Below are 26,304 nucleotides of genomic sequence, written 5' to 3'. Positions count from 1 at the left end.
TAAATAAGAGTGCTACATGTATGGGACTTACAAATACTATATGGGTTGAAGCATGCCCGTGGTTGAAAATAGCGCTCCATCAGTCCGCGCCCCAGTAGGCCCTATTAACAAAACTAAAATACGAAAATGTCCACTTTTTGCGGCAACTTTGCACAATTGTTTTGAGTCCCCCCCCCCAAATTCAATTTGTCTCCATAGCCTAGGCCCTATTTCCAAATTCCCCCTAAGCTATAGGCCTATATATTGGCCTCCCGCCGCGTGTCTGTTTAAAAGACTCTTCTTGTTCCCGCAAGAGAACGAAATTCCCGAAAATCGCATCGTAATTCACGAGTTCATAAAGCTGTACTATGGTCGTGTTGATTGCTAAACTTCGCGATTATAATGAGACTGTTATGCCAGCGACCTCATGCATATTCATTACATCACCCTTGGCAACCACGCCATTTATCCCGCGGTGTATCTCAGCTGTGCAGCTTGTGAATGGTGTTCCCAAACAGACGTAAACACCCGATCGTAAACATTACATACGCTGTTGTTGACTGTACACACACAAGATGCAGAGAAGGAATTAGGCCGTTTTTTATCAACGATTTTATTCATTTTTCAAACATCTAACTCAACTGTAACATCAAGAAAGAAATGGCAGATAAGGTGAGTTTATTCATAAGTAAAATTTCAATTAAATCATGATTGTAAATGTAAAGCTTAAAATTGTATTTTATATTAAATAAATGCCGAGACGTGAGTTCCAAGGAGCTGCGTGTATGTGCCGCCGCGATTTCGCGTGCATTCATCACCATATTCACATGTACATAACATAGTCGTGGGGTGGAGTGGACTTTTCGCTGCTCATAAAAATCATTCAAAAATCATCTTTTTAAATATTTCTTTGGACAAATCTGATGTGTAGAATAAGTTGAGCAATCACATCAGACGATCAGTGACACAAAGTGAGTATGTTACTAGATATACTAATGCAAACTTGCCAAAATAAAACCCTGGAGGCACCTAGGCTACGGGGTATCTACTACCGTGACTAGTCCTGCCAGCAAGACTTCAGTCTTTATCATAAACATAATGACATCTACGGATCTAGGTACGACGAGTTACAGTTACTGGAACTAGGGTATCTACAACTTGAGAACCGGGTTGAGAACAAGTCCTCAAACGTTCGAAATTTCTACATAAATTGGTTACTACAACTAGCCGAGACGTGACACCCCGTGTGACACATGCCATGGGCCCATGGGCACGCTTGCATAGCCGTGGACAAGACTGTAGTAACTTAAATAGCTTTTGAGGACTTGACCCTTTCACGAAAACTGAGACTAATAAGTCTCAGACAAAAGGAACACATATTAAATGTTCCTTGTGTTGTAAATTATGTGATTGTAGAATACTGTCACCCCTTCAAGCATTCATGCAAAAAGATAGCTCGTTCACGTAGCGGTTCCGTGGTCCCACTGGCCTACTACACCAGTTATAAACGCGAACGTAGATTGCCTGGCGATCGGAGTGTTATCGCCAGAGCACCTCGGACTCCGGCTCGGACTAGCAAAAAGAGTTCACAAAAAAGAACATGTAAATGTTCCTAAACATTGTCACTGGTTGTGACTAATTCCTCATGGAATTTTAATGTATGGTAATGGTAGTGTACAGTGTTTGTAATAAATTGATATCAAATGAAAGATCAGGCTATTTTTATCGTTTCCATATAAATGTCCTATTATTAGATACTTGCCGCTGCATCTTTGCCAAATGTTTAGGCTGCTCTTGTGGGGAATGTCTCCCAATCCTATCCACAATTGACCTATAAAATATTTTGGTACAACATTTTGCCATTTCAAATAGATCCTCACACTCACAGTTTAAATAGTTGAATAAGACCACAGAATTGGCATTGAATTTTGTTGAACAGGACTAACTACTTAGTAGGCTATAATTTGGTTCATCTTAAGTTTGGAAGTGACATACGACACGTGCATATTTTGTTCGCCGCAGTATCGAATCGCACACGTAAAGTTAAACGCCCTGAGTGTACACGCACGCGTACAGGAGCGATTTGTCCGCACGCTTGCGGCGCAACCGCGAAAGAGTATTGACGTCACTACCAATTTTTATTTTTATTTACTCTGAGCAGGTGAAAAAACACTGTGTTACATGATTATTTTGATGATATTGTAATAATTATTGAATTTTAATAAGAAACTGATGTTAAGTTTTAATGAATTTTCTTTACTTTTTTTCTTTTCTGCAGGGTGACAATGGCTATGTGCTCCATATTTTTACTGGTGGCAAATTAACAGCAGGAACTGATGCCAATGTACTTATTACATTATATGGAGAGAAAGGAGAATCAGGAGAGACAAAACTGGACAATGTGGAAAACAACTTTGAAAGAAACAAGTAAGTAGCTTGTTATCAGGAAGGTAGATTTCAAAAGTACCTGTTCTTGTGAGTCAGTCTGGGCTGTCAACTTTTTGAAATTGCTTGATGTGAGATACTGTTGAACAGTGGAGTACCAGGCAAGACCAGGACAGAATTATTGTTTGCCGACCGATTATTTGAGCCAGGGCACCCTGAGAATCTATAATAAGGAGTAGGACACTAATTTTTTTCGATGATATGTGAGATTACCTTGGCGTGTGATTTTAATAACTTGATGTGAGAAAGTACCCAAACGTGTGAGTCTAATGCTCAATGAGTTGACAGCCTTGTGTGAGTAAATTGAGAAAAGTGTGACTAGATGTTAAGCTGAAGCTGCCAAATTTGTTGTCAGTCACTAACTTTTTCTGACAGATTCAGTGATTTAATAATTATGTGGATCAGTTGGTCAGTTGTCAGAGAGGCAAAGAAAACATTCTTGTTGGGCATCATTTTGGCCCGGCGTACAAACATTTTCCATTTTTCACTATTTGAGCTCAAAATCAGGGTGAAATTTTGTATTTACCAGGCCAGATGTTAAATGAGTTGCCCAGTCATATAAAAAAAAACACCTTGGGGAAGTTTGTAATCTATGCCTAATACAATTTACCTACCATACTCAATGTTCTTGATAAATTTGCGACCAATATTCGTCACTATGTGATACACCCAACTTTTGATTTGATGCATAATTCATGCAGGTACGTTATATAAAAGTTTCTTTCTGATTGAGAACAATGTACTATTTTTGTACACACCAAGCTTACTCTTGTTTTTTTTTGTTCCACAAACAGAGAAGACATCTTCAACATCAAAGCTAAGGACCTTGGTAAACTCAGCAAGATCAAGATAGGACATGATAACACAGGAGGAGGACCAGCTTGGTTCTTAGACAAGGTGGGTTATAATCAAGTGTGCTCACAGCTTTGGGAATGTATGTTTGAGCCTTTGCAGGCAGTGGCATTTCAGGGGGCAGCTGATTATGTAGGCCTACACCATATGGGGTATGCACCAGCACACAGAATGAAATTAAAACTACATGCATGTACCCAGGGAGGTCACTACCATTGTGGCCTGTACACCATCTGCGATAATCAACTTTTGAAAAGCACCCTAAACAAGGATTTAACCCTTGGCCAAAACGATACCCTAAACAGGTAACACACGCCTGTTTTCACACCCTAAACAAGAATTTTATTCCTTGTATCAAATTTAATACCCTAAATTTCATTTCCACGTATAAGCAATTGCTATTTTGCTACCCTAATTTCCAATATTTCATGTTTTTGACATCCTAAACACGATACGCGTAGTATCAGTGCCTACCCACTAAAAAGCTAACCTTTTACGTGTGTTTATTATCGGATGGTGTACAGGGCACAATGGGAGTGACTTCGGTGCATGTAGAGTAACACATTCAGTCTTGCAGAATGCTGATGACTCTTCAGGACAAATACTTAAAAACTGATGATGTCAATATTTCTTCTTGCAGGTTCTTGTTGAAGATGCTGAAGATGGCGCCACCTATGAGTTTGCATGTGATCGCTGGTTTGCTGATGACGAGGATGATAATCAAATTGTACGAGAGTTGGAATGTACTAAATCAACAGAACGTAAGTGCTTAAATATAGTTGGGCATGATACTTTCTTCAAACAAATTTCATTTGAGATGAAGGCAAAATAAAGGATAGAAAACTTAAGAAAATAAGCATTTCCAAGTTTTTATAACATCTCCGAAACAAGTTACTGAATAAGCAGGCATAGGTGGCTTTAGCAGGGGAGGGGGGTCACACCCCCTACATTTTTCAAGGGGTGACCATCCGGATCCCTCCTAAAAATCCTAATGGAACAAAAGCAATATTGCCCTGTGTAACTTCCCTTTTGTCCAAAAAATAGTGTTTTGGGTCAAAATCGAAATTGTGCACGCTTGCATGCACTGACCTATCAGATAGCAAATTTGCATGTTTTGCACCCAAATGTCCCAGTAAGACCAGAACAGAGTATGATCTTCCCTCCTAAATTTTAACTCTTCCGTCGTCACTGTAAGCAGGAATCAGATGAAATTACATGTAAGACTTAATCCAGTGGCGGAACCAGAAAGTAGGGGGGGGGCAAAAATTCATAAACATTTGCATTTCCCCTTAAAATAGAGGGTTATCAAGGATTTTTTGCTTCTGACTAGGGGGCAAATTCCCCCCCCCCCCCAAGCATGCCCCACCTCCCCTTGGTGCTGCCACCGACTGAAACATAATTATACAGAGATCAATATTGTATCGTCTGATTTGATAAAATATTGAGAAGTGGTTGTAAGTTAGTATTAAAAGTACATGAAGAATTTACTGGTGATTTATCATTAATGCATGAATGTGTTAACCTTTTTGATTTCTTGTTCCTTTTGTATATTCAGCTACCAAAAAGAAGAAGAAGAAAGCTGACCCGAAAGGCTCTCCAAAGAAGACTCCAGCAAAGGGTCAGGCAAAAGGTCAAACCAAAGGTCAAGCTAAGGGTGATGGAACGAAAGGCGGCAAAAAGGAAAAATCAAAGGATGAAGGTGAGTGTGAAAATGGCATGTCTAAAAAGACATTTCTGTGATACAAATGAAAATTGAAAGAACAACATTTAGACAAAAACCTATATCAATTGTATAGAGACTAAATGTGTACACAAGTTGTTCTGTTCTTACAATACTGATTTGTTGGATTAAACAAATCTTTTGTATGTACTCATAGTTCTCACTGTCCTTTGAGGATATATAGATAAAAATGATTGATTCATTTGTCACAAGTTGACAATCAATAACCTTTTATTCTGGATGGGTTATATTAGCCACTTTAACATTATATACGGTATGTATTTTATTATCGGAAAGAGAAACAAAATCATTTAATATATTGGTGAAAACACCTGGCATTTTAGGAATGCTGAAGTAAAACAATAAACCAACAGTACAGTATCTTCAGTAAATGACATTGAACCTCTGTTTTAAATTGAGAGGCAAATACATACTGGTTCACCTCAAGTTTGGTAGTGACATCAGTATATTTTTGCTGTTCTTTTACCATTTCTGGTAATAAAAAATCAAACAGTCATAATTGGCGGTCATTTCAAATCATCCCCAAGTCAACGAGGTTCAGGAATGTCCTCTCATTGTTAATTGTTGATTATACATACCTAAACAAAATACAATGCTTTGTTATCCACCAATTGAACAGGATTTAGCCAAAGCAAACAAAGACAAGAACTATTCTATAGAAATAGGTAGAAGTTTATTATCCTCTTCACCAATAGTATAATTGATTGATTTAAACAGTGTTTGATGAGATACTCGTCGCACTGAATTGTGATAGCTATGAATACGACCTTCACGCATATTTTACACTGTAACTCAGAATACAATTTGCCGCGTTTACGGCTCATTCATAGTGTCCACTCACATGTAGATACGTATTCCTCCAGGTACCTGCCGGTTATATTTGAATCCTATAGTAGCATGAACTGGTGTGACAGATCTTTTATAATAAAGTTCTTTTTCTGGTTTCAGGTGACAATGGCTATGTACTCCATATATTTACTGGTGGTAAATTAACAGCAGGAACTGATGCCAATGTTATTATTACATTATATGGAGAGAAAGGAGAATCAGGAGAGACAAAACTGGACAATGTGGAAAACAACTTTGAGAGGAACAAGTAAGTAGCTTGTTAGTAGGAAGGTAGAATATGAAAGTACCTGCCTCTGTGAGTACAAATTTGAGAAAAGTCTGACTAATCTAAAAGTCAATCTGAAGCTGATAAATTTGTTATCAGTTAATAACTGGCAGATTTAGTGATTTCATTTTTGTAATGGATTTGGAATTAACTCAGTTGGTCAAATCTTCCGGATGGACATCATTTTTGGCCTGGTGCACGAACATTTTTCATTATTTTAGCCCAAAATCAAATACCAACCCAATTTGCAATTTGACACAATTTCGCCCAAAATCAAGATTCTTACTGGGTTAAAAAAGATTCACATGGCAATTGTGGTTGATTTTGCCCTGTAGATGGACCTGGCCCACCTGGTAAAATAAAATCTGCATGGGGAAATCTATGCCCCGTTATTGGTTAGTTTGTAATCTATGTGCAATACAATTCACCTACTCAACTCTTTCCTGATGTTGATAAATTTGCAATCAACATCCATCACTATGGGAAACATCCAGTGATTTGTGATTATTTTTTCATTTTCATCGAGGTACATATAAAAGTTTCTATTGTTGCACACACCAAGTTTATTCTTGTTTTTTTTTGTTCCACAAACAGAGAAGACATCTTCAACATCAAAGCTAAGGACCTTGGTAAACTCAGCAAGATTAAGATAGGACATGATAACACAGGAGGAGGACCAGCTTGGTTCTTAGACAAGGTAGGTTAGGCCAATGAAAGTTGATTCCAAGTTTCCCATCACCCACCCTCATCACTTTTTCATTTTAGCCAAAACTATCATTATTTCAGTTAGGAAGAAGGGTATCAGGGGCAGAGTGCACAGCAAACAGAATATGAAATGTAACTCGGATACATACATACATATAAGAATTTATATTGCGCCTAATCATAAAATACCAAAGCGCATTACAATAGACTTAAACTACAATAGACTTACGCTACAAAAACATGCATATATATGCAAATGAATATAAACAAAAACAATATTATGAAACAGGCAATAAAATGTGATTTGAGGAGTTCTTTGAACCTGTTTAGGGTGGGGCCTCACGAAGATGCTGTGGAAGAGTATTCCATATCCGTGGGCCAGCAACATGGAAAGCCTGATCCCCTAGGCAGTGGTTTGTATACGGAATATGAAGTCTGGTTTTATCAAGAGAAGAACGAAGCAAATGATGTCTGGTGTTAACTGATGAATGAAGGTGAACATTATCCTGCAGATAAGTTGGAGCCAACCCATGGATCTGGGGCCCATAAGTAAAATACTTTAAAAAAAAACATTTCTGGAATTAGAGGATATTTTAGCATAAAAAGAGCGAAAAACATTTTCTAGGGAGGTGATATCCCGTAGCCTATTACCCGGATGAGCTCCCATAGATGATTAATGCCACACATTAGTGAACCACACACACTCAGCAATTATCAGGATTTGAAATGTGAATTTGCTATGTAACTGATCATATTAATATTTCTTATTGCAGGTTCTTGTTGAAGATGCTGAAGATGGCGCCACCTACGAAGTTTGCATGCGATCGCTGGTTTGCTGATGATGAGGATGATAATCAAATCGCACGAGACTTGGAATGTACTAAATCAACAGAACGTAAGTGTTTGAAACTAATACCATAGTTGGGCATGATGCACAGTGTCATCGCCTCGATATCTTCATGGCAGAAGTCGCCATGGTACGTTGAATCCACCGCCACGCATGGCCATTTTGTATCGACCTGTTTAATAGTTTTGAGTCGCACAATGGGCGAAGGACATCTGACTAAGGCTACTGACAATAGCCCCGATTAGCTCGGTGACTGACCTCGCTGTGTGTCAGTCGAGCAAGGTACGACATAGGTCATATGCTTTTAGAATACCTTTACGATTGGCCTATACACTGCGCTATATAACTCAGAATTATTGTCAATTTTTGACTCAAGACGCAAGCTACTCTCTCAAGACGCAAACTAACGACTATCATATCTGTTCAAAATATATATTCAAGTGCAAGGAACCACATCTGGTTTCTTTATACGAAATCATTTACGGGAGATATTCATCATTTTCTACACCGGTATCCAAAGATTTTCTTCTCATATCAAACTCGTGCATAGCAAATTCATGTGTATCGATCCCGCGTATTTATTTTAGTATCTCTGCTGACAAAGTAGTTATTAGCCAGGCGATGTCGGTGTGTGATGTACTATCTTCAGTATTTTTTAAATTTAAGATGCAGGTAAGAACAAGGTGCTGCCACCGACTGAAACATAATTATACAGAGATCAAAATTGTATCATCTGATTTGATAAAATATTGAGAAGTGGTTGTAAGTTAGTATTAAAGTACATGAAGAATTTACTGGTGATTTATCATTAATGTATAAATGTGTTAACTTTTTTGATTTCTTGTTCCTTTTGTATATTCAGCTACCAAAAAGAAAAAGAAGAATCCGACTCCACAGGCACTCCGAAAAAGACCCCAGCAAAGGGTCAGGCAAAAGGTCAAACTAAAGGTAAGTTGTATAGAAACTAAACAATATGGTACCCAAGTTGTTCTGTTCTCACAACACTGAATTTTGTATTTAAAAAAATCATTTGCATTATTCAAAGTGCACACAGTCCTTTGTAGATATAAATATGATTGATTAATCTGTCACAAGTTGACATTAATACTCTTTTTATTCTGGATGGCTAGACATGCATTTTATGCATCGCAAAGAGATAAACAAAATCATCATATTAATGAATAAACCTGGCATTGTAGATCTGCTCAAGTAAAACAATAAACCAACAGTATTTCAAGTAAATAACATACATGTAGTAGCCATGCACTGTGGTTTATTTCAGAGGCAGATACATGTATTCATTTGGTAGTGACAGCAGTGCATTTTCCGTCGCGTTGTAAACATGCCAACAAACCGCCCTTGTACACATGCAAGTATGCGCTGCACAATTAACATTATGCGCACAATTCTTATACTGCAACCAGCGAAATACGCACCTACGTCAGTACCGAACTTGAGGCTAAACAATGTGTGTATATGTATTCCTCCAGGTATGTGCCGGTTATATTTGAATCCTATAGTAGCATGAGCTGGTGTGACAGATCTTTTATAATAAAGTTCTTTTTCTTTCAGGTGACAATGGCTATGTACTCCATATATTTACTGGTGGTAAATTAACAGCAGGAACTGATGCCAATGTTATTATTACATTATATGGAGAGAAAGGAGAATCAGGAGAGACAAAACTGGACAATGTGGAAAACAATTTTGAGAGGAACAAGTAAGATTTTGACAATATTCAAGCTAGATTAATAAATGTTTCGTGAAAATTTGGAAAAAAACATCCTTTCTTAAACCATATTTATCATGACTAAACCAAAAAAAATCTTAATTAAATGGATGAAAATACCCCCCCAATCAGCCGCACATCCCTGTTCCCTCTTTTCTAAGAACCTCCCGGACCTGGTAACATGTCTATCCACTTATGCCGCGAATGTTAATCACAGAACAGCTCAATAATTTTCCTAACTTGTGTCTCCCAATTAATTGCATCCTACTTTTGAAGTTGATGTGCAATATTTTCTGAAAATGGAAGTATGAAGTGCAATTATTACAATAGGTAAATTACAATGTGATACAGCACTAGCTTTATAATTTTAGTTCTGGATGAGAAACATTGTTTTAACAAGAGATTTTACAGGTTAGTGTCGTAGCAGTAGCACTCACCTCTCACTGCTGTGGCCCGGGTATGATTCCACTCAGTGCAGGACATGTTTGTGCATGGTGGCCGGTCCATGACTGTCCTCACAAGTTTTCTCCTGGTCCTGTGGTTTTCCTCACTGCATTCTAAAATCAGACCTCTTCTCATATTCCTGTCCTATATTATCTGGTTTACCTTGTAGTGCTGCTGTGTTAAATTGCACTTTCAGATCCGCTTGTTAGATATGATAAGTCGTGCATTGGAAATCCCTGCATTTATTTACATACCATATAATTTCACCAAAATAATTTTTCTTTGAAACAGGTAACAAGCAACATCATTAATCTCTATTATTGTCTAATTTTTAGGAGGATATATTTAACATCAAAGCTAAGGATCTTGGTAAGCTGACTAGAATCAAGATAGGACATGATAACTCAGGGGGAGGGCCAGCTTGGTTTTTGGACAAGGTAAGCTATTTGACATGATGAATTTTTTTATAAAGTGTCAAGTCTGCATTAGCAATTAATTTCCATGGTACTTAACTTGTAAAAATCTAGAATATAGTTTGTTAGACTTTCACTATTTGTATCAAATTCAATGTTTCAACAGAAATTTGGACATTTATTTTGATAAATATGAATAATACAAAATGCTGGAGCTTTCATGCAAATTAAGTTTATCTATATTGAGGGTGAATTGTGATCAGAGCAATTATTGCTTATCTAACCCCATAGAGTACAAAGATTTAATAATTTGGTTGAAAATCTTTACAGGTTCTTGTTGAAGATGCTGAAGATGGCGCCACCTATGAGTTTGCATGTGATCGCTGGTTTGCAGATGATGAGGATGATAATCAAATCGTACGAGAGTTGGAATGTACTAAATCAACAGAACGTAAGTTTTACATTATTTTGACTCGTACAAAAGTTCATACCTATATCATTTTCTTAAAACTTATCATCTTACCAATTCTGCACTGTCATTATATATTTCCATTTTGATATTTTATCATAAATCCTGATCTAGTGGTTAAAAAGTGAATGTAGTGGACAAAATTGTCAGCAGGTTGTCTGTTGACCCCTCAGTTACTGATCTTCAAAACTGATGAAGTACTATACAGTGTACATCAAAGTTAACATGTTGTTGCAACTCAAGCTATAAATTAATATACGACCTGTATTCATTATATTTGTTTTTATCAACTTACAGCTACAAAAGAGAAGAAGTCAAAAATAAGAATAATAATAACAAAAAGGGAGGGGCCAAAGGAAAGAAAGATGGTACAAAAGGTAAGTTTGTAAATCAATTTGTGTTCAACTTATAATGTTCTTTCTTTTGTCTTTTATAATATTTTTTATCTAAAGAATCTAATGTTTTATGACTTACATATAATCCAATATAACTAAGGAGGTTTACTTTATAATTTATTTGCATTGATTGTCCCCATCAGCATCTGTTTTAGAAAAACTTAGTGTCACATTGCCCAAATAGGTTATACAAGTTATACAACATGGCGGGATAATGTGGGTACTTTTTGCACAAACACATAATACCGTAAAAACTCTATAGTTAGCATATGTGCTTACTACCAAGCGCTTTTGAAAAAATGAAATTGTACTAAAGTCCGCGCTTTTACCAACTGAGCAAATGGGGTTGAGACACACGTGTGCAGGTTAACTTGTTCGCTTATAACTATGTGTATCGATGATTTCCTCAATAACCTTTACACTTTTGTGGATGGGGCTCTTCATGTTTGCATGTTTTAATGCGCTCGATAGTAAGCACATATGCTAACTATCGAGATAGGCCAGTGCATGCACACAAAAAGTGTTATGATTGACTTACTGGCCCAGCAAGGAACTGGTGCTCAAAATCCGATGTTTTGAAGGGATTTTTTTCATTTTGTATTCACTTTTCTGGTTTCAGGTGATATTGGCTATGTACTTCACATATTTACTGGCGGTAAATTAACAGCAGGAACTGATGCCAATGTACTTATTACATTATATGGAGAGAAAGGAGAATCAGGAGAGACAAAACTGGACAATGTGGAAAACAACTTTGAGAGGAACAAGTAAGAGCAAACATAGTATTAACCTTAAAGAAAAGTTTCAAACTAGTCAACAACAATGAAGTTTTTGTCAGAATAATTTTAGAGTAACCATACACTGTAACCATACATATACTGCACCAAAAAAGTATCCTTACACTTGGAAAAATAATCACAATTTCAACACTGAACCATATTGGGGTAAATTTGTTCTTTTATTAGATGCACTATCTAATCCTGCACATATGATACAACATTGAATCCAATGACCTCAAGAAGTAAAGTTACAAGCAATTGAATAGATGAAGGTCCAGTGTGACAAACTGGCCTATACAAGGCGCAAAAAGATTCCAACAAGCGCAACAAAGAGACAACACAGTTTCTTCAATGAAGCTTTATTTAAAGCAGTTTTTATTTCAGTTTTTACTTCTCTGTACTTTTCATAACTCTCATTTTATTTGTCAGTTCTTTTGTTTCAGTTTTCTTTTGTTCCTTTTGTTTTAAATTAAAGGCACACACAAATTTGCCATTTACCACTCTCAACCCAGATGTCTAGTCCGTGAAGTTTTGAATAGGCTAGTTTGTCACTTTTAAAACTGGACCTTCGTCTAATCAAATGCTTGTAACTTTGCTTCTTGAAATCAGTTAGATTCAATCATGTTTCACCGTTGTTCATCACCGTTTAACGACAGTGACGACAGTCGTCTGCGTGGTTTATTTTAGGGCGAGGGCAGCTTTAGCTGCCCGAGCGGTAAACCACGCAGACGCACCGGACGCGAAGTTGTTAAACGGTGATGAACAACGGTGAAACATGATTGAATCCTTTCAACAACGAAAAAGAAGCTAAAGATCGTAAATTCACATGATTATTTATGAGGAGTGTCAGTTAATCATTGCCACTCAGCCTTGCAAAGACGTCGATGATTTCTCTGTTAATATCCGCAATAAAACCACAAAACTGCAATGTTTAGCCGCTGCCTGAAAAATGAATGAATTCAACTTGTAAAGCTTGCGTACGCACACAGGTTCCAGGCATGACGAATTTTACGCTCTCGCAGTAACGCCGTAGTCTCGCTCAAGCGTTCGCGTGACACGCTTACAGTAAAAGTGTGGATTCATCATGGATTAACAACGGTTGACTCCTGTACAAAGGTATAGGAGGAGTTGTTGAAATTGGATTCAATGAGATGTCATAATGTGCTGGATTAGATAGTGCATCTATTAAAAAAACAATTTTACACCAATATGGGTCAGTTTTAAAATTGTGATTATTTTTCCAAGTGTAAGGATACTTTTTGGCGCAGTATAGTATTAACCTGTTGATGATTAATTTCAAATATTTGTGACTTGATCCGATTCAATCAGGGCAATGGGGTAATAGACCTTTTCAGCAAGTTGATTGGAAATCTTTGGAAATTTGTTCAGAAAGATATTGTGTGCGGTAAACAAAAACACCACAATCAATTGCACTCTAATAATATGAATACTGATTATAGATCTATGGCAATTTTTCATTTTCTTATGCATTTCTTGTTTGTATTTTTCAGGGAGGATGTATTTAACATCAAGGCAAAGGATTTGGGTAAACTTAGCAAGATTAAGATTGGACATGACAACTCAGGAGCTGGCCCTGCTTGGTTCTTAGATAAGGTGAGTTGAATGGAGAAAACTGGGTTAATTAGGATTTTTTGGAGGTTATGGCCGGGTGTATTAATTTAAAGTGAAAAAATTTGAGGATACAATTATGTGTATTTGACAGTGGTGTCAATCATTATTGAAAAGTGGGGGGGGGGGCATTTGGTCATTGTTTCACATAATGAAATGCTTCAAAAATCAGCACCAAGGCCTACCAGGGTAGTTAAGATAACTACATTTTCATCAAATAACATAAAGAAGCAAAGCGGACGATGGATCTAAAGGGCATTATTTTAGCAGTCACACTGTGTGATTCAAAAATCTAGTGAGCAAATGCGGGTGCTGTTTTCACAATCATTTGCAGCATGTAGCGTAGGATCGTCAAAGTTGCCTTGCAGACAACTGTGACTTGACGCTCAGGCATGATACATGGAGTTATTTGCTGGGAGGTACCATTCAATGTTACCATGTAAAATGCTCATTAATTTGGCCTATTATTTGTGACAGTGTTACTGACATAGTTCCACATCTTTATTCCAGGTTGTAGTTGATAATGAGGAAGACGGGGCTACATTTACATTTGCTTGTGATCGCTGGTTTGCTGATGATGAGGATGATAATCAAATTGTAAGAGAGCTGGAATGTACTGAATCAACAGAACGTAAGTGTCATAGTAGCTTTCCTACATTTTATCATTTTTGTGGAGGAAGTACCCACCCCGGGAGATGCTGCCAAAAATTAACACAAATAATGAAAAAATGCATCAAATTTAGTCAATTATGTCAAAAACCCAAGGGTGCAGAACCCTGGATACACCATCAGAATATATCACAGAGAAAAAGGTACAGAGAAAGTCTTGTAGAACACAATTCAAATGTTCAATAATGAAACTGATGGGAGTATAATTAATGCTATTTTCCTGTGTTGAAAATCAGTGTTGTTCGCTCAAGAAATTGTTACAGTTGTGTCTGTTTTTGTGTGAAGATGGGACTTTCATAGACTCATAGAATAATGACAACTTCTTTGTTTTCCATGTAGCAACAAAACAGAAGGCCGCAAAAGCGGACGATGAAGAGGAAGGGGCTGGAGGTAAGATGGTATTTTAAGATTTTACAAATCATGTCAATCTTATATACAAAATAAAGATATTCCAGAGAGGGAACGAAACATTAAGACTTGAACTGGAAATTCAGACTATTCAAATTGGGGTGATTTTTTATGTAATGTGATCAAGTTAGCTGATTTAACAAATAAGTCGATTTTGAACATTCCTGTCTTTTAGCCTATTTTGGGCTATAGCTTAAAATCAAAATCCATGAAAGCAGTGGTGTCAATCATTATTGAAAAGTGGGGGGGGCATTTGGCCATGGTTTCACATAATGAAATGCTTCAAAAATCTGTACCAAGGACTTCCACACAATCAGTCAACAGTTTAAGTACTAGAGTGCAATTTCTTTAAAGGGTCCCCTCAAACATTTCAAGAATGCGACTTGTTTTGAAAAATAAGTAGGTCTAATTTATACTATTTTGTAATATGTTCCTGACAAATCTCTTTGTATGATGATCTCCTATCTACAATTTCAGATCTTAAGTCCAAGTGCTGCAATTTTGAATGAAAAGTGTGTCTTTGTAGTTCATGTATCCTTATTAACCTGTTGTTGCAATTTATTCACAATTTAGCTGATGAAGAGGAGGGTTCCGAAACAGCAGAGGAAACAGCAGAGGAGAAGAGGAAGAGGCAATTTGAGGCAGAGTTTACTAGACTTAAACAGAGTTTAGAGAAAGAGTCTACAAGAATAGTCAAACCAGAATTGTAAGTAAATTTAATTGATGAATTTGAATAAGTTGGATTGATTGATTGATTGATTGATTGATTGATTAGTTGATTATTCTCATGTCTGGCTGATTATATCAATGGGCTATTCCAGTTGACATCCATACACCCCCTATGGAAGACATGACCTTAATCTCTCGCACAAGGAGTGTAGATTTCAAATGGAGTCGCCCATTTTAATAGGTAACCCCATTTGAAATTCACACTCCCTGTGTGGGAGATTAAGGTCATGTTTTCTATATGGGGTATATGGATTTCAACTGGAATAGCCCAAGTCAGTAATAGAACATAAAGCAAGTGATGGCATTGCAAGCAGAGTAGGAATCAAGCAAGTGAGGAAATATGAGTAACATTTATTTCATTTTCTTGTGTTAATTGTGATTGAAAATTCCTCAAGTTCCAGTTGGTGATGAATATGCTGACAACATTGTTATAGTCTTTAAGTTGGAAATTTAAATAGAAGATTGAAAAATTTCATTCCTTCATGTAATTTTACACATAACTAAGGTTAGGGTTGGGATTAGCTTATACAAAAAAATTACAGGAAGGATTGACCTAAAAATTGCTTGTTGTTGGTAATTGTCACTTTGCATGGGGGAGGGGGGGGGGGTGCACAAGCAATTGTTTGCTGACAGACTCATGGAGAATGAGTTAAACCGATTTACATTTTTACAGATTGCTTATCATTATTGTCTATTTTATTTTGCAGTAAGCCATATTCACCATTTATCTTCTCAAGTTTAGAGCCTTACTACAATACATACGCAGTGGAATTCATTCTAGATTATGTAAGTGATATCTTTAAAAAATGTGTTTTTTTCATAAATAACATAATACACTTTGTCTTGTCAACTTCTCAGTTACTGTCACTTTTTTGTCTCGCCTGAATGTTCAGGGAGAGACTTAGTAATCACTATGGTGTGTGGGTGGGCGTTTGCGTGTGTGGGGGTGTGTGTGCGTGTGTGTGTTCGGAAAAAGCTTGTGAACGCGTTATCTTGAGAACCGTAAGTGCTATGATGATGAAACTTTATAGGGGGTAGCATGACTAAAGGGTGTCGACCTGATTAGATTTTGAGCGCAAAATATGGTAATTAAGTACCTAATTTGCATAATTTATGCGTAATAAGCAAAATACCTTGTGAACAGATTATCTGGAGATCCGTATGGGGTACAGTGACGTAACTTGGTGGGGAGTAAGGCCAGATGTTCTCGACCTGATTAGATTTTCAGCTAAAATATGCTAATTAAGTACCTAATTTGCATAATTTATGCGTATTTGATGCGTATCAAGCAAAAAACCCTTGTGAACAGCTTATCTGGAGATCCATTATGGGGTACAGTGACGTAACTTGGTGGGTATACTCCTGGCCGGTGGATGTTCTCGACCTGATTAGATTTTCAGCGCAAAATATGCTAATTAAGTACCTAATTTGCATAATTTATGCGTATTTGATGCGTATCAAGCAAAAAACCTTGTGAACAGCTTATCTGGAGATCCGTATGGAGTACAGTGACGTAACTTGGTGAGGAGTAGCGGGGCCAGAGGTTCTCGACCTGATTAGATTTTGAGCGTAAAATATGGTAATTAAGTACCTAATTTGCCTAATATATGCGTAATAAGCAAAATACCTTGTGAACAGATTATCTGGAGATCCGTATGGGGTACAGTGACGTAACTTGGTGAGGAGTAGCGGGGCCAGAGGTTCTCGACCTGATTAGATTTTGAGCGTAAAATATGGTAATTAAGTACCTAATTTGCATAATATATGCGTAATAAGCAAAATACCGTGTGAACAGATTATCTGGAGATCCGTACGGGGTACAGTGATGTAACTTCGTGGGGAGTTGCGTGGCTAGAGGTACTCGACCTGATTAGATTTTCATGAGGTCAAAGGTCACATACAAGGTCAAAGGTCAACTGAGGTCACCAAATCTTTTAATTATTAATTTTCAACTGTGCATCACATATCCCAATAACAGCTTGATCGGTCATGTAATTAAGGAAATATGATGACTTTAAGATAGTCGCTTTTGTAAAGTATAGCAAAGTAGCACTTTCAATGAGTGATCACCGTAAAGGAAGCATCTTTCTGTTTTGATTTATTTGATGAAATAGTTCTTTGGTATTGCCAAATTTGATTTTTCAGCGCAACATACTTTATCCAATTTCGTGAGGTCAAAGGTCACATACAAGGTCAAAGGTCATCTGAGGTCACCAAATCTTTTAATAATTAATTTTCAACTGTGCATCACATATCCCAATAACAGCTTGATCGGTCATGTAATTAAGGAAATATGACGACTTTAAGATAGTCGCTTTCCATGTAAAGTATAGCAAAGTAGCACTTTCAATGAGTGATAACTCGTAAAGGAAGCATCTTTCTGTTTTGATTTATTACTTTGATGAAATAGTTCTTTGGTTTTGCCAAATTTTTGGAAGGTCATTACGGGTCATCCGAGGTCACTCAGGGTCATCTGAGGTCAAGTTATTAAAAACTCGTATGGGCATGAAACTTGATGGGTACAGTCAACATTTCAAGGCAAATTTTTGGAAGGTCATTTTGGGGTCACCAGGGGTCATCTGAGGTCAAATTAGTAAAAACTGTCGTATGGACATGAAACTTGGTGGGTACAGTTACCATCGGCCAGATAATCGTGCCCAGCCGATAACCGCCAAATTCATTTACCTCTCTACCAACAGTTATCGCAAAAGCAGGCGGTCACAAAAGCAGGCGAGACTCGTGGTTCGAGAACCGCCTTGTTATGTGTAGAATTTAAGGTGCTTGCACTTGAAAAGTATTTTCACATTGCACATGATGATAACACGTTTCATGATTCTTTTTCTATTTAGCCTGATCATGTGAAGCATGGTTTTATTACCAGGAAGACTGCAATAGGAATGGTAGATCCAGAAGTATCACATAGGATGGATGTGTAAGTACCTACTCTGTAGAAAACTTATGGACATGCCATAAAAACTTAATAATGTGCTTACTATTGAGTGCTTTTAAAACATGCAAACATGAAGAGCCCCATCCACAAAAGTGTAAAGGGTTTTGAGCAAATCATCGATACAAATAGTTAACCTGCAAATGTGTGTCTCAACCCATTAACTCAGTTGGTAAAGTGCCGGACTTTGGTACAATTTCATGTTTTCAAAAGCGCTCGATAGTAAGCACAAATGTGACCAGCTCCAACAAAACCCGGAACAAGTCGCCAGGCATGTTTTTGAGTTATAGGCCTTTAAAGATGACATTCCCATAAAAAAATCAAACTTTGGAATTCTTAATTTCATGGTATTGACCTTGGGACTAAGTGGACTTTCAAATCCTTGAAAGTACTTATTAAAAAGAGGTTTATTTAATCAATAATTGACAGTTGAACTATGATAATCCCTATTTAATCCTATGTAAAGCAGGAAACTAATTAGCCCATTACTAAAAGTAGCAATTTGGAAAAAAATATCAAGGTATCATTTACAAAATTATCCATATCTTGAAGAGTATATAAGTTTGGTATCATTTTAAAGCTTATTGTCCCGTGCTTACATTTGTATTCAAATCTGAAATGTCAAATATGCAACTTGTTCCTGGTTTTGTCAGAATGGGTCACATATGCGAACTATCAAGTTTTTACGGTAGCCCCCCCCCCCCCACCTCCACTCCACACACAAGTTAATGTTTCCCTCTTTGATATACACACAGAATATCTCTTATTACCAAACACAAACAAAAGAAATCAGTTGATCAAAAACCAACATAATGGAACATTTGCACAGAAAAACCATTGAGTCAAACAATTCTATGAATATAATTTTGTTATTCCACCCCTTTAAATTTAGCTGTATTAGCTATTAAAATGAAATGAAACGAACATAATTAAATTTATTGATATTTATGCTGTAAATGTTATGCTAGGTATGGTTTGAGTATTCTTAATGCACAAAACATGCATGCTGGTTAGTGTACCATTTATTACAGACTATAACTACTTATCCTGCCTGTAATTTATTTGTAACCAAAATCTTTTCATATTTTATTTTGCTTTTCTTCATTTCTTCAGAGATTTGGATGATGTACCTCCTTCAACACCAAGATCACCAAGAGTTGAAAATCCAGAGTAAGTTCAACATCACTGTGGTATTTTTGTTGTTTTTGTTATTGTGGGTTTCACCTACTTCTGATGGGAGTTTTGATTAAGAAACAAAATTTTATATAAGTAAGCACTGCACAAGAACATTGACCAAAAGTATATTTTCGTACTATTTTCTTTTATTTCACCAGTTATATTTGCCTATATCCCAAATTGAGAAAAATGGATATATCAGTTTTGGATCTCAGTGAACTCTTCATTTGTTGATTAGACATCACCATCAAACCAGAGTTTGTGTAACTTTGTGTATCAGATCCACACAGAAACATTATTTTGAACATAAAATTTTCCAAGGCAAAATAAAGAGAAAAAAAAGTTCAACTGGGCTCCATTTTCATAGAAAAAGTCAGTGCATTCAAATTTATATACATGTAAAATTCAAGGTGAAATGAAAGAGAATAAAACAAGTTCAACTATGTTCTATTTTCACAGAAAAATTCAGTGTATTCAAATCAGCATAAGCAATGTGTAACTGTGAATTTCAACACATTTAAAGAATGGCCTATTTCCAGTTGAAATCTATACACCCCATAAAGGAAGACATGACCTTAATCTTCCACACAGTGAGTGTGAATTTCAAATGGGTTAACTGAATGGGCGACTCCATTTGAAATCTACATCCCTATGTGGGAGATTACTCTTATGTGTTCTATTCCATAGGGTGTATGGATTTTAACTGCAATAGCCCAATGTAATTATGACTTGTCTTTTATTCATTTTTCTACTTCTTTGTGTGTTTTTTTTTTCATTATCTTGAGTTGAAAATAATCATTTATGCTATTTTTTCCAGACCTAAAATGACACAAGATGGAAATGAGAAAGAAGGCAGCACAAGACTACCTAAGTGGCCAATTGTAGAAATTGTGAAAAGTGGTCCCATGACTAAAGAAAGGCTCAACTGGGCAGATGTACCCAAATTAAGGTAAGAGCAGTCACATTTCAGGGCATAACTGACATAATATTGATATGTTTGAGATTATAGACAAAATTTTAGAAGGGTTAAATTTATGGCTTGCTCTCTTGGCACACCATGAGCAAGGTGATGAATTGGTGAAGATGTGGATTGATGCAGATTAAGGATGTGTTCTCACTACAGACATGGGGTCTTGTACCTAGGTCCGAGTCCACATTGATTTCGCGTTCTCACTAACACCAAAATGCTGATGTAGGATCGACTCCACTTACCCGTATGTTATAATATCAAGCACTTCAATGCATGACCATGACGTCACAAATTCTGTTGCAATGCATGTTTTGAGCCGAACTCACAGCACAAATCAAACTTTACTATAGACTATCAATTTTGAAAGATCATGTTTTATTTCCAGGCCCCCTGATATATTTCTTCAATCTATGGATATGTTATTTTGTGGTGTATTTGGAAAGATCTGAAATAAACAGCTCTAAAAACTGTTATTTTATATTAGGCCTATACGTGCAAATGAGAGAAATACATCGGGTTGTTATTTCTGATTTTGGTCAAGCACGCAAATTCACACGCAACACAACCTCTAAATCAACATCAAAAATACTATTTTGATTGGTAATTTAACTCAGTCTAGCAAAATGTACACCTCGAAAACGAATATTAAACCTGAATATCCCAGTTTTGTACTATCCTGTAAAGTTTTGTTTAATTCTGAAACTGGCTAAAATCTGTATCTTGCCGCGATGCCGTTGTTTTCACTCTGCACTAGAAGCTGCTCATCAAACCACGGCAAGCATCTCGAATCTAACGTCCGTGTATAGCCACTTTCCCTCGACTTTTCCGTATAAAAATAAATGTTGTAAATTACATGAAATAAATCCTGTATAAATTTGTTCTATAATACCAGCTATGAATTTTTAAGTTGAAAATGCATGTTTAAATTTTATCATGGAAAATTATATAATGTAGACATGTATATTGTATAGGCCTATAATTAGGGATGACCATCATAATTTCATGTTGCCCCTTTTGCTACAAAAGATTATTTTCTGGAAAGAACTCATCAACAGAAGTATTTTGGTGGTTAAATGGTCAAAATCGGTCAAAAACTTTTCGAATTATGAATTTTCAAAGTTTCCCATTCTGACATGTCATTGGAACGAAATAAATTGACAAAGTCTAAATATAGCAATGTGAGCAAAATTGGTATAAGCATATATTTACCTTTTATATTTTTTTATTTTAATATATATGCAAACATGAAACAAGCATATTGTGAAAGTATCAAAGGGTTTCTTATGAAATGGCACTTTTACTAGTCAATAGCATTAAGTATTTCTTCAAACCGAGGCACTGAAATCATGCTTTTAGAAAACATTTGCCAAAAATCATCCATAATGGCCAAAGTGGCACAAAATCAAAAGTCCAGTGTGAACTTTTTTTCCACAACAATATACACTACACATAAGAAAAATACTAATGTACTACAAGGGATTTTCAACATAGGAATCCAAACAATCAAGTACCAACATGCACAGCTTTATCCTGATATCACTTCTGGGGTTTTAACAAAATGTTTAACCTCTATTGTGATTGGCAGCAGCATAAGGTATCTCTTTGATAGCTGATAATGCCCAGCCATTCAGCAAGTGGCTAATAACAGACCTTGATAGGCTTGAATGAATACTGTCATGTGCTACAAAACCATCACATCCAGGGCCTGGTCACACCATATGCTACAGAGAGCACAGTACTTTAACAATGGAGTGAAAGACTCATTATTGATTAGGCGCAGATTTTAAAAGTACAGCTCCTGTGCGTGTATAGCAGCAAGTCAGTGCAGATGGTATAAATATAAGAAAATGTTTAGGGTTGAGATCAGGTGAATAATACAACAAATGAGCATGAAACTTCACATTTATGTTCAGAAAGGTGTCTATTTAACATGATTCGAAAGGTGTTTGGAAATTCCAAAGGAAGCTGGTGATTTAATTTTTAACTCGAGATCTACTTGTCCGCTTTTTTTTTCCTTTTTACAGAGGGTATGATAGAGGTAATAACAACAACTCTGCCAAATTACAGCTCAGTAGGTCAAGGTGTTCACCTGATCTTTTTTTTTTTTTTTTGTTGTGCCATTCTGAGCAGTGCTGCACTGGGCCACTGGCAATTAAGCGCACTGTGGCGATTGACCAATTTTGACTCACACTTACAGAAAAACCAAATAAGTTATGATGCTGTAATTTGCAGGATAGTTACAAAACATAATTGGCACTAACAAAAATAAAAGAATGAGCTCAATTTAGAAATGTCTGTGCAAGCAGTGCACAGTTGAGCTCCCTGCATGTCTATGGGAGTGTTCTAATCAAGTTGATGGTTCATTGGTCACCCCTACTATAATAGTACAACGTCGGCCATCAAGGTTGTGCATACAGCATTTCCGGTATAAGTGGATCGAGTCCACTTGTAAACACGTTCTCACTATGCTGTTTGATACCACGTCCTAGTAGGATCGAGACCACTTATTTCGCGTTCTCACTATGCTTGGAAGTGGACTCGATGTAGGATCGAGTCCACGTCCTGGTATCAAACAGGCATAGTGAGAACGCGCCCTAAGTTTCAACCAGCTGAAAACAACAGGTTTTCATCTGGATTGAATCCACATCAAATCCAGTACTGAGCACATGATTTACAGAGTATTAAGAGTTGATTAGACTTCTCCGTAGTCCACTTGCCAATTGTGCACTACTCTGGCTATTACATTTAAGCTTAAAACTCTGATTTAATTATTGAGTGCACAATTGATAGATTTTCACAACTGATCTTTTCAGTCACCGCACGCCCTCTGTTTGTTAGCTTCCCAAGTGGCCTACTGACTTTGCCTTGAGAGTTAGGCCAATTTCTGGCCTAACTAAAATTGGGTCATGATGTAATGCATCTTTAAAAATGAATTTGGCTTGTGATTGGTCGCCCAGATCTCGTTATTGTTTAAATCCTCCCGGCGCGTACTGGTACCATTATAACTATACATGGTACACAACTATCTAGGGAATGCGGCGCTTTTGTGCTGGTGGATGAACATTTGCGTCTAGCGCGTATTGTACTTCCATGCTTAGTCTTGTGGTTAGATGTTATTGATAAACAAGTATGATTGACAGTGTGTGAGTCCCGGGGTAAAGTTCTGCTTAAAAGTGAAAGTCCATAGTCGGTTTTTCGGATAATAAACTGGCAGATTCTAAAATTAGAATTGTTCAGTATTGAAGTGGCATTATAATTATGCCATTATGATATGTTGCATTCAATAATATAAGCCTACGTAGGGCCTATACTTTACTTTTACTGTCACAAATAAGTTATATAGCCTAAACTTTTTCATAACCATTTTATACTAGTATTTTGATGTACTAAATATCAGTTTAATTTCGAGTTCAACTGAATGCGTTCATCATGATTAATAACATTTTTATTTATCAAAAATCGACTATGGCATAGTCTAAGAGTTGATCAGAATAATTGAAAAATTATAAGTAACTTACATTTGTTTCTTGATGACTTTCTTCATTCAGGGAGGAACTACGAACGAAGTACAGCAGCAACGCACAAGAAAGGCGGAAGAAAGACTACCAAAGAACCAAACAAGATTGGACTAGAATGGAACTACAAAAACTCAAAGAAATTCATGAAGTCAATAGGTCACATATGCAAGTTACATGTACAACTTATCTTGGAACATCAACAGGTGGTAAAGCAGCTGTGAAATCATTAGCAAAAGTTCTTGAGTGATTGACAACTTTCTTTGATCAACAGGCTATTCCAGTTGAAATCCATACACCCCCTATGGAAGACATGACCTTTATCTCCCACATAGGGAGTGTAGATTTCAAATTGGGTTGGTTGAATGGTTGACTCCATTTGAAATCTGCACCCCCTGTGTGGAAGATTAAGTTCATGGCTTCCATAGGGGATGTATGGTTTTCAACTGGAATAGCCCAAGTCCAAATTTTTTTATAGTACATATTAAATATGTGATAACGTCTGTGGTTTATATGGAACTTACCGCCACTTCTGAGCATGAGAGGAAACCTTAATTTGTTTAAGGTTAAACAATATCAAACATTTATTGTGTGAAGTGAGTACAGGTTACCAAGTCTTCATGGAAACATAATGATGCAGAAATCAACTTGCTACTTGTGTACAGGTCAATTTGTTTCCAACATAATTTTGTTGTTGTATGAACTATATAATGAAATTTTTGTACTTTTTACCACACGTTTTGTTGCAAAATTGTTTCTGTCTGTGCAGTGCTATATCAAAATGGCAATAATTGTTTTGCAAAAATGTCATATATTTTTGGTAAGCTGTAAATACAGAATTATCAGTGTAAATTTTTATATCTCAGAGGAAAGAGGGATATCATTTTGAAAATTGAAAGAAAAGTGATGCACATTCATGAGTAAAAACAAGGTCCAATTTTGAGATGTGATCATATTATGAAGGTTAGGAGCCATTGAAAATTATTCCATTTTAGCTCTCTGTATCATTGTTAACTTGTTAAAATGTGACACGATCTGGTCCATGGGGGCCAAAGGTGGCAAATTTGAAACCGAGATAAAGATAAAAATATGGAGTGAAAAAACAATAAAATACATAAGCAAATAGACATCAAAACACTTTATAACTTTAGAACCAATGCTAGACACTTAGTGTTTTCAGTAAATGATAGCTTATTGTATGTGTAATAATTACAGTAGCTCAATTTTCAAAAATGCCTCCTTTGGCCCCATGGACCAGATCGTGTCACAAATGAAAAAAAAACAAGAAAAATTCATCACTGGCAATTGTGAAATATTTGTTTTTGGACTTTTACTTTTGAAATGCTGCAAGCCAGGGCTACAAGGCAATTTCAAGACTGATTAACTTCAGCCTGAAGTCTGTCTCAGACACCTGCGCGCATTGCTATGTGAATTCCAATTAGCGCTGGCTGTGAACCCTCTTTCACAGATTCATTCTTGCCACGTTTTGGATTAGCCATTGGTAAGCCAACCATAATTATTACTACACAGCATACAATCATGAATCAAGTCCATCTCTGGATCTGTCTATCATTTGGAAAAATGCGTTTTCTTTACTTCCTTAGTTCAAGCAAAGACGATTGTGAGTTTCCTGTTTGTCACCTGCATGTACCCGGTATTGTGTCGTAACTGTTGCAATTGTTGTACCTTTTGTGACCATAATTGTTAATATGGTTATCAATGTTTTCTGAAATTTATACTAAATGATCCGTCCATAAAGCTGCCAATGCTTGACATTATTTTCCTACAGTACAAATGTATAGTGATGTTTTCTGAACTTAACACCTAATCTGATCATCCGTCCATCAGGCTACCCGATGCATGACATTATTTTCCTACAAATGTATAGTTAAGATGTTTTCTGAAATCTGATTATCCGTCCATCAGGCTACCTGACGCTTGACATTATTTTCCTACAAATCATGTGTGGTGATGTTTTCTGAAATTTATACCTAATCCGTCCATGACATTATTTTGGTACAAATCATGTAAATTAATTGTAAATGTTGTATTTTATTAAAGGGTATGGAGAAGTAATAAAGTACCTTACGAATAAATATTGCATTTTTTGTTTGGTTATTGAAAGTGTTGTCTGTGTATTATAGTATACAACCCCGCATCTAAAATCCAAACAAACACACCATCTATTTATGGTACTACACTTGTATTATGGGCCCTACAGACTTTTTAGTGGATGAAGAATATTCAATGTAACATATCTACGTTATTTAATCTATTTCCATTTTATATACTTCATTAATATATTCTTGTTCATTGATTGGTTAAAAGTGGATCACATGACCAAAAATA

The 26,304-nt window shown here is 36.5% G+C and overlaps 1 protein-coding gene across 3 annotated transcripts; it reads left to right on the top strand.

Annotated features, from left to right (window-relative positions):
- Positions 1 to 443: 443 nt before the first annotated feature.
- On the top strand, positions 444 to 26,051 carry LOC140151087 (uncharacterized). Of its 3 annotated transcripts, none has more exons than XM_072173301.1 (15): positions 444 to 651; positions 2,258 to 2,406; positions 3,219 to 3,321; positions 3,917 to 4,037; positions 4,832 to 4,918; positions 5,966 to 6,113; positions 13,424 to 13,526; positions 14,052 to 14,172; positions 14,550 to 14,600; positions 15,192 to 15,324; positions 16,055 to 16,133; positions 18,197 to 18,279; positions 19,408 to 19,464; positions 20,288 to 20,419; positions 23,989 to 26,051. In XM_072173301.1, the coding sequence occupies exons 1-15, from the start codon at positions 640 to 642 to the stop codon at positions 24,203 to 24,205; spliced, it is 1,596 nt and encodes a 531-aa protein (XP_072029402.1). In that variant the 5' UTR covers positions 444 to 639; the 3' UTR covers positions 24,206 to 26,051. The 3 variants fall into 3 exon arrangements, with proteins under 3 accessions (XP_072029402.1, XP_072029400.1, XP_072029401.1); XM_072173299.1 differs by having other exon boundaries at positions 4,832 to 4,975; XM_072173300.1 differs by lacking the exons at positions 13,424 to 13,526; positions 14,052 to 14,172 and adding exons at positions 6,726 to 6,828; positions 10,600 to 10,720 and having other exon boundaries at positions 4,832 to 4,975.
- Positions 26,052 to 26,304: the final 253 nt, after the last annotated feature.

The sequence above is a fragment of the Amphiura filiformis genome, chromosome 4 (genome assembly GCF_039555335.1).
Source record: "Amphiura filiformis chromosome 4, Afil_fr2py, whole genome shotgun sequence".
Classification (NCBI taxonomy): Eukaryota; Metazoa; Echinodermata; class Ophiuroidea; order Amphilepidida; family Amphiuridae; genus Amphiura; species Amphiura filiformis.
This window is presented reverse-complemented; position numbering and strand designations above follow the sequence as displayed.

Excerpts from the sequence above, each read along its gene's own strand:
- LOC140151087 (XM_072173299.1), top strand. Across the intron at positions 2,407-3,218 it reads AACAACTTTGAAAGAAACAA|AGAAGACATCTTCAACATCA; the intron begins GTAAGTAGCTTG and ends TTCCACAAACAG. Across the intron at positions 19,465-20,287 it reads CCAAGAGTTGAAAATCCAGA|ACCTAAAATGACACAAGATG; the intron begins GTAAGTTCAACA and ends TATTTTTTCCAG.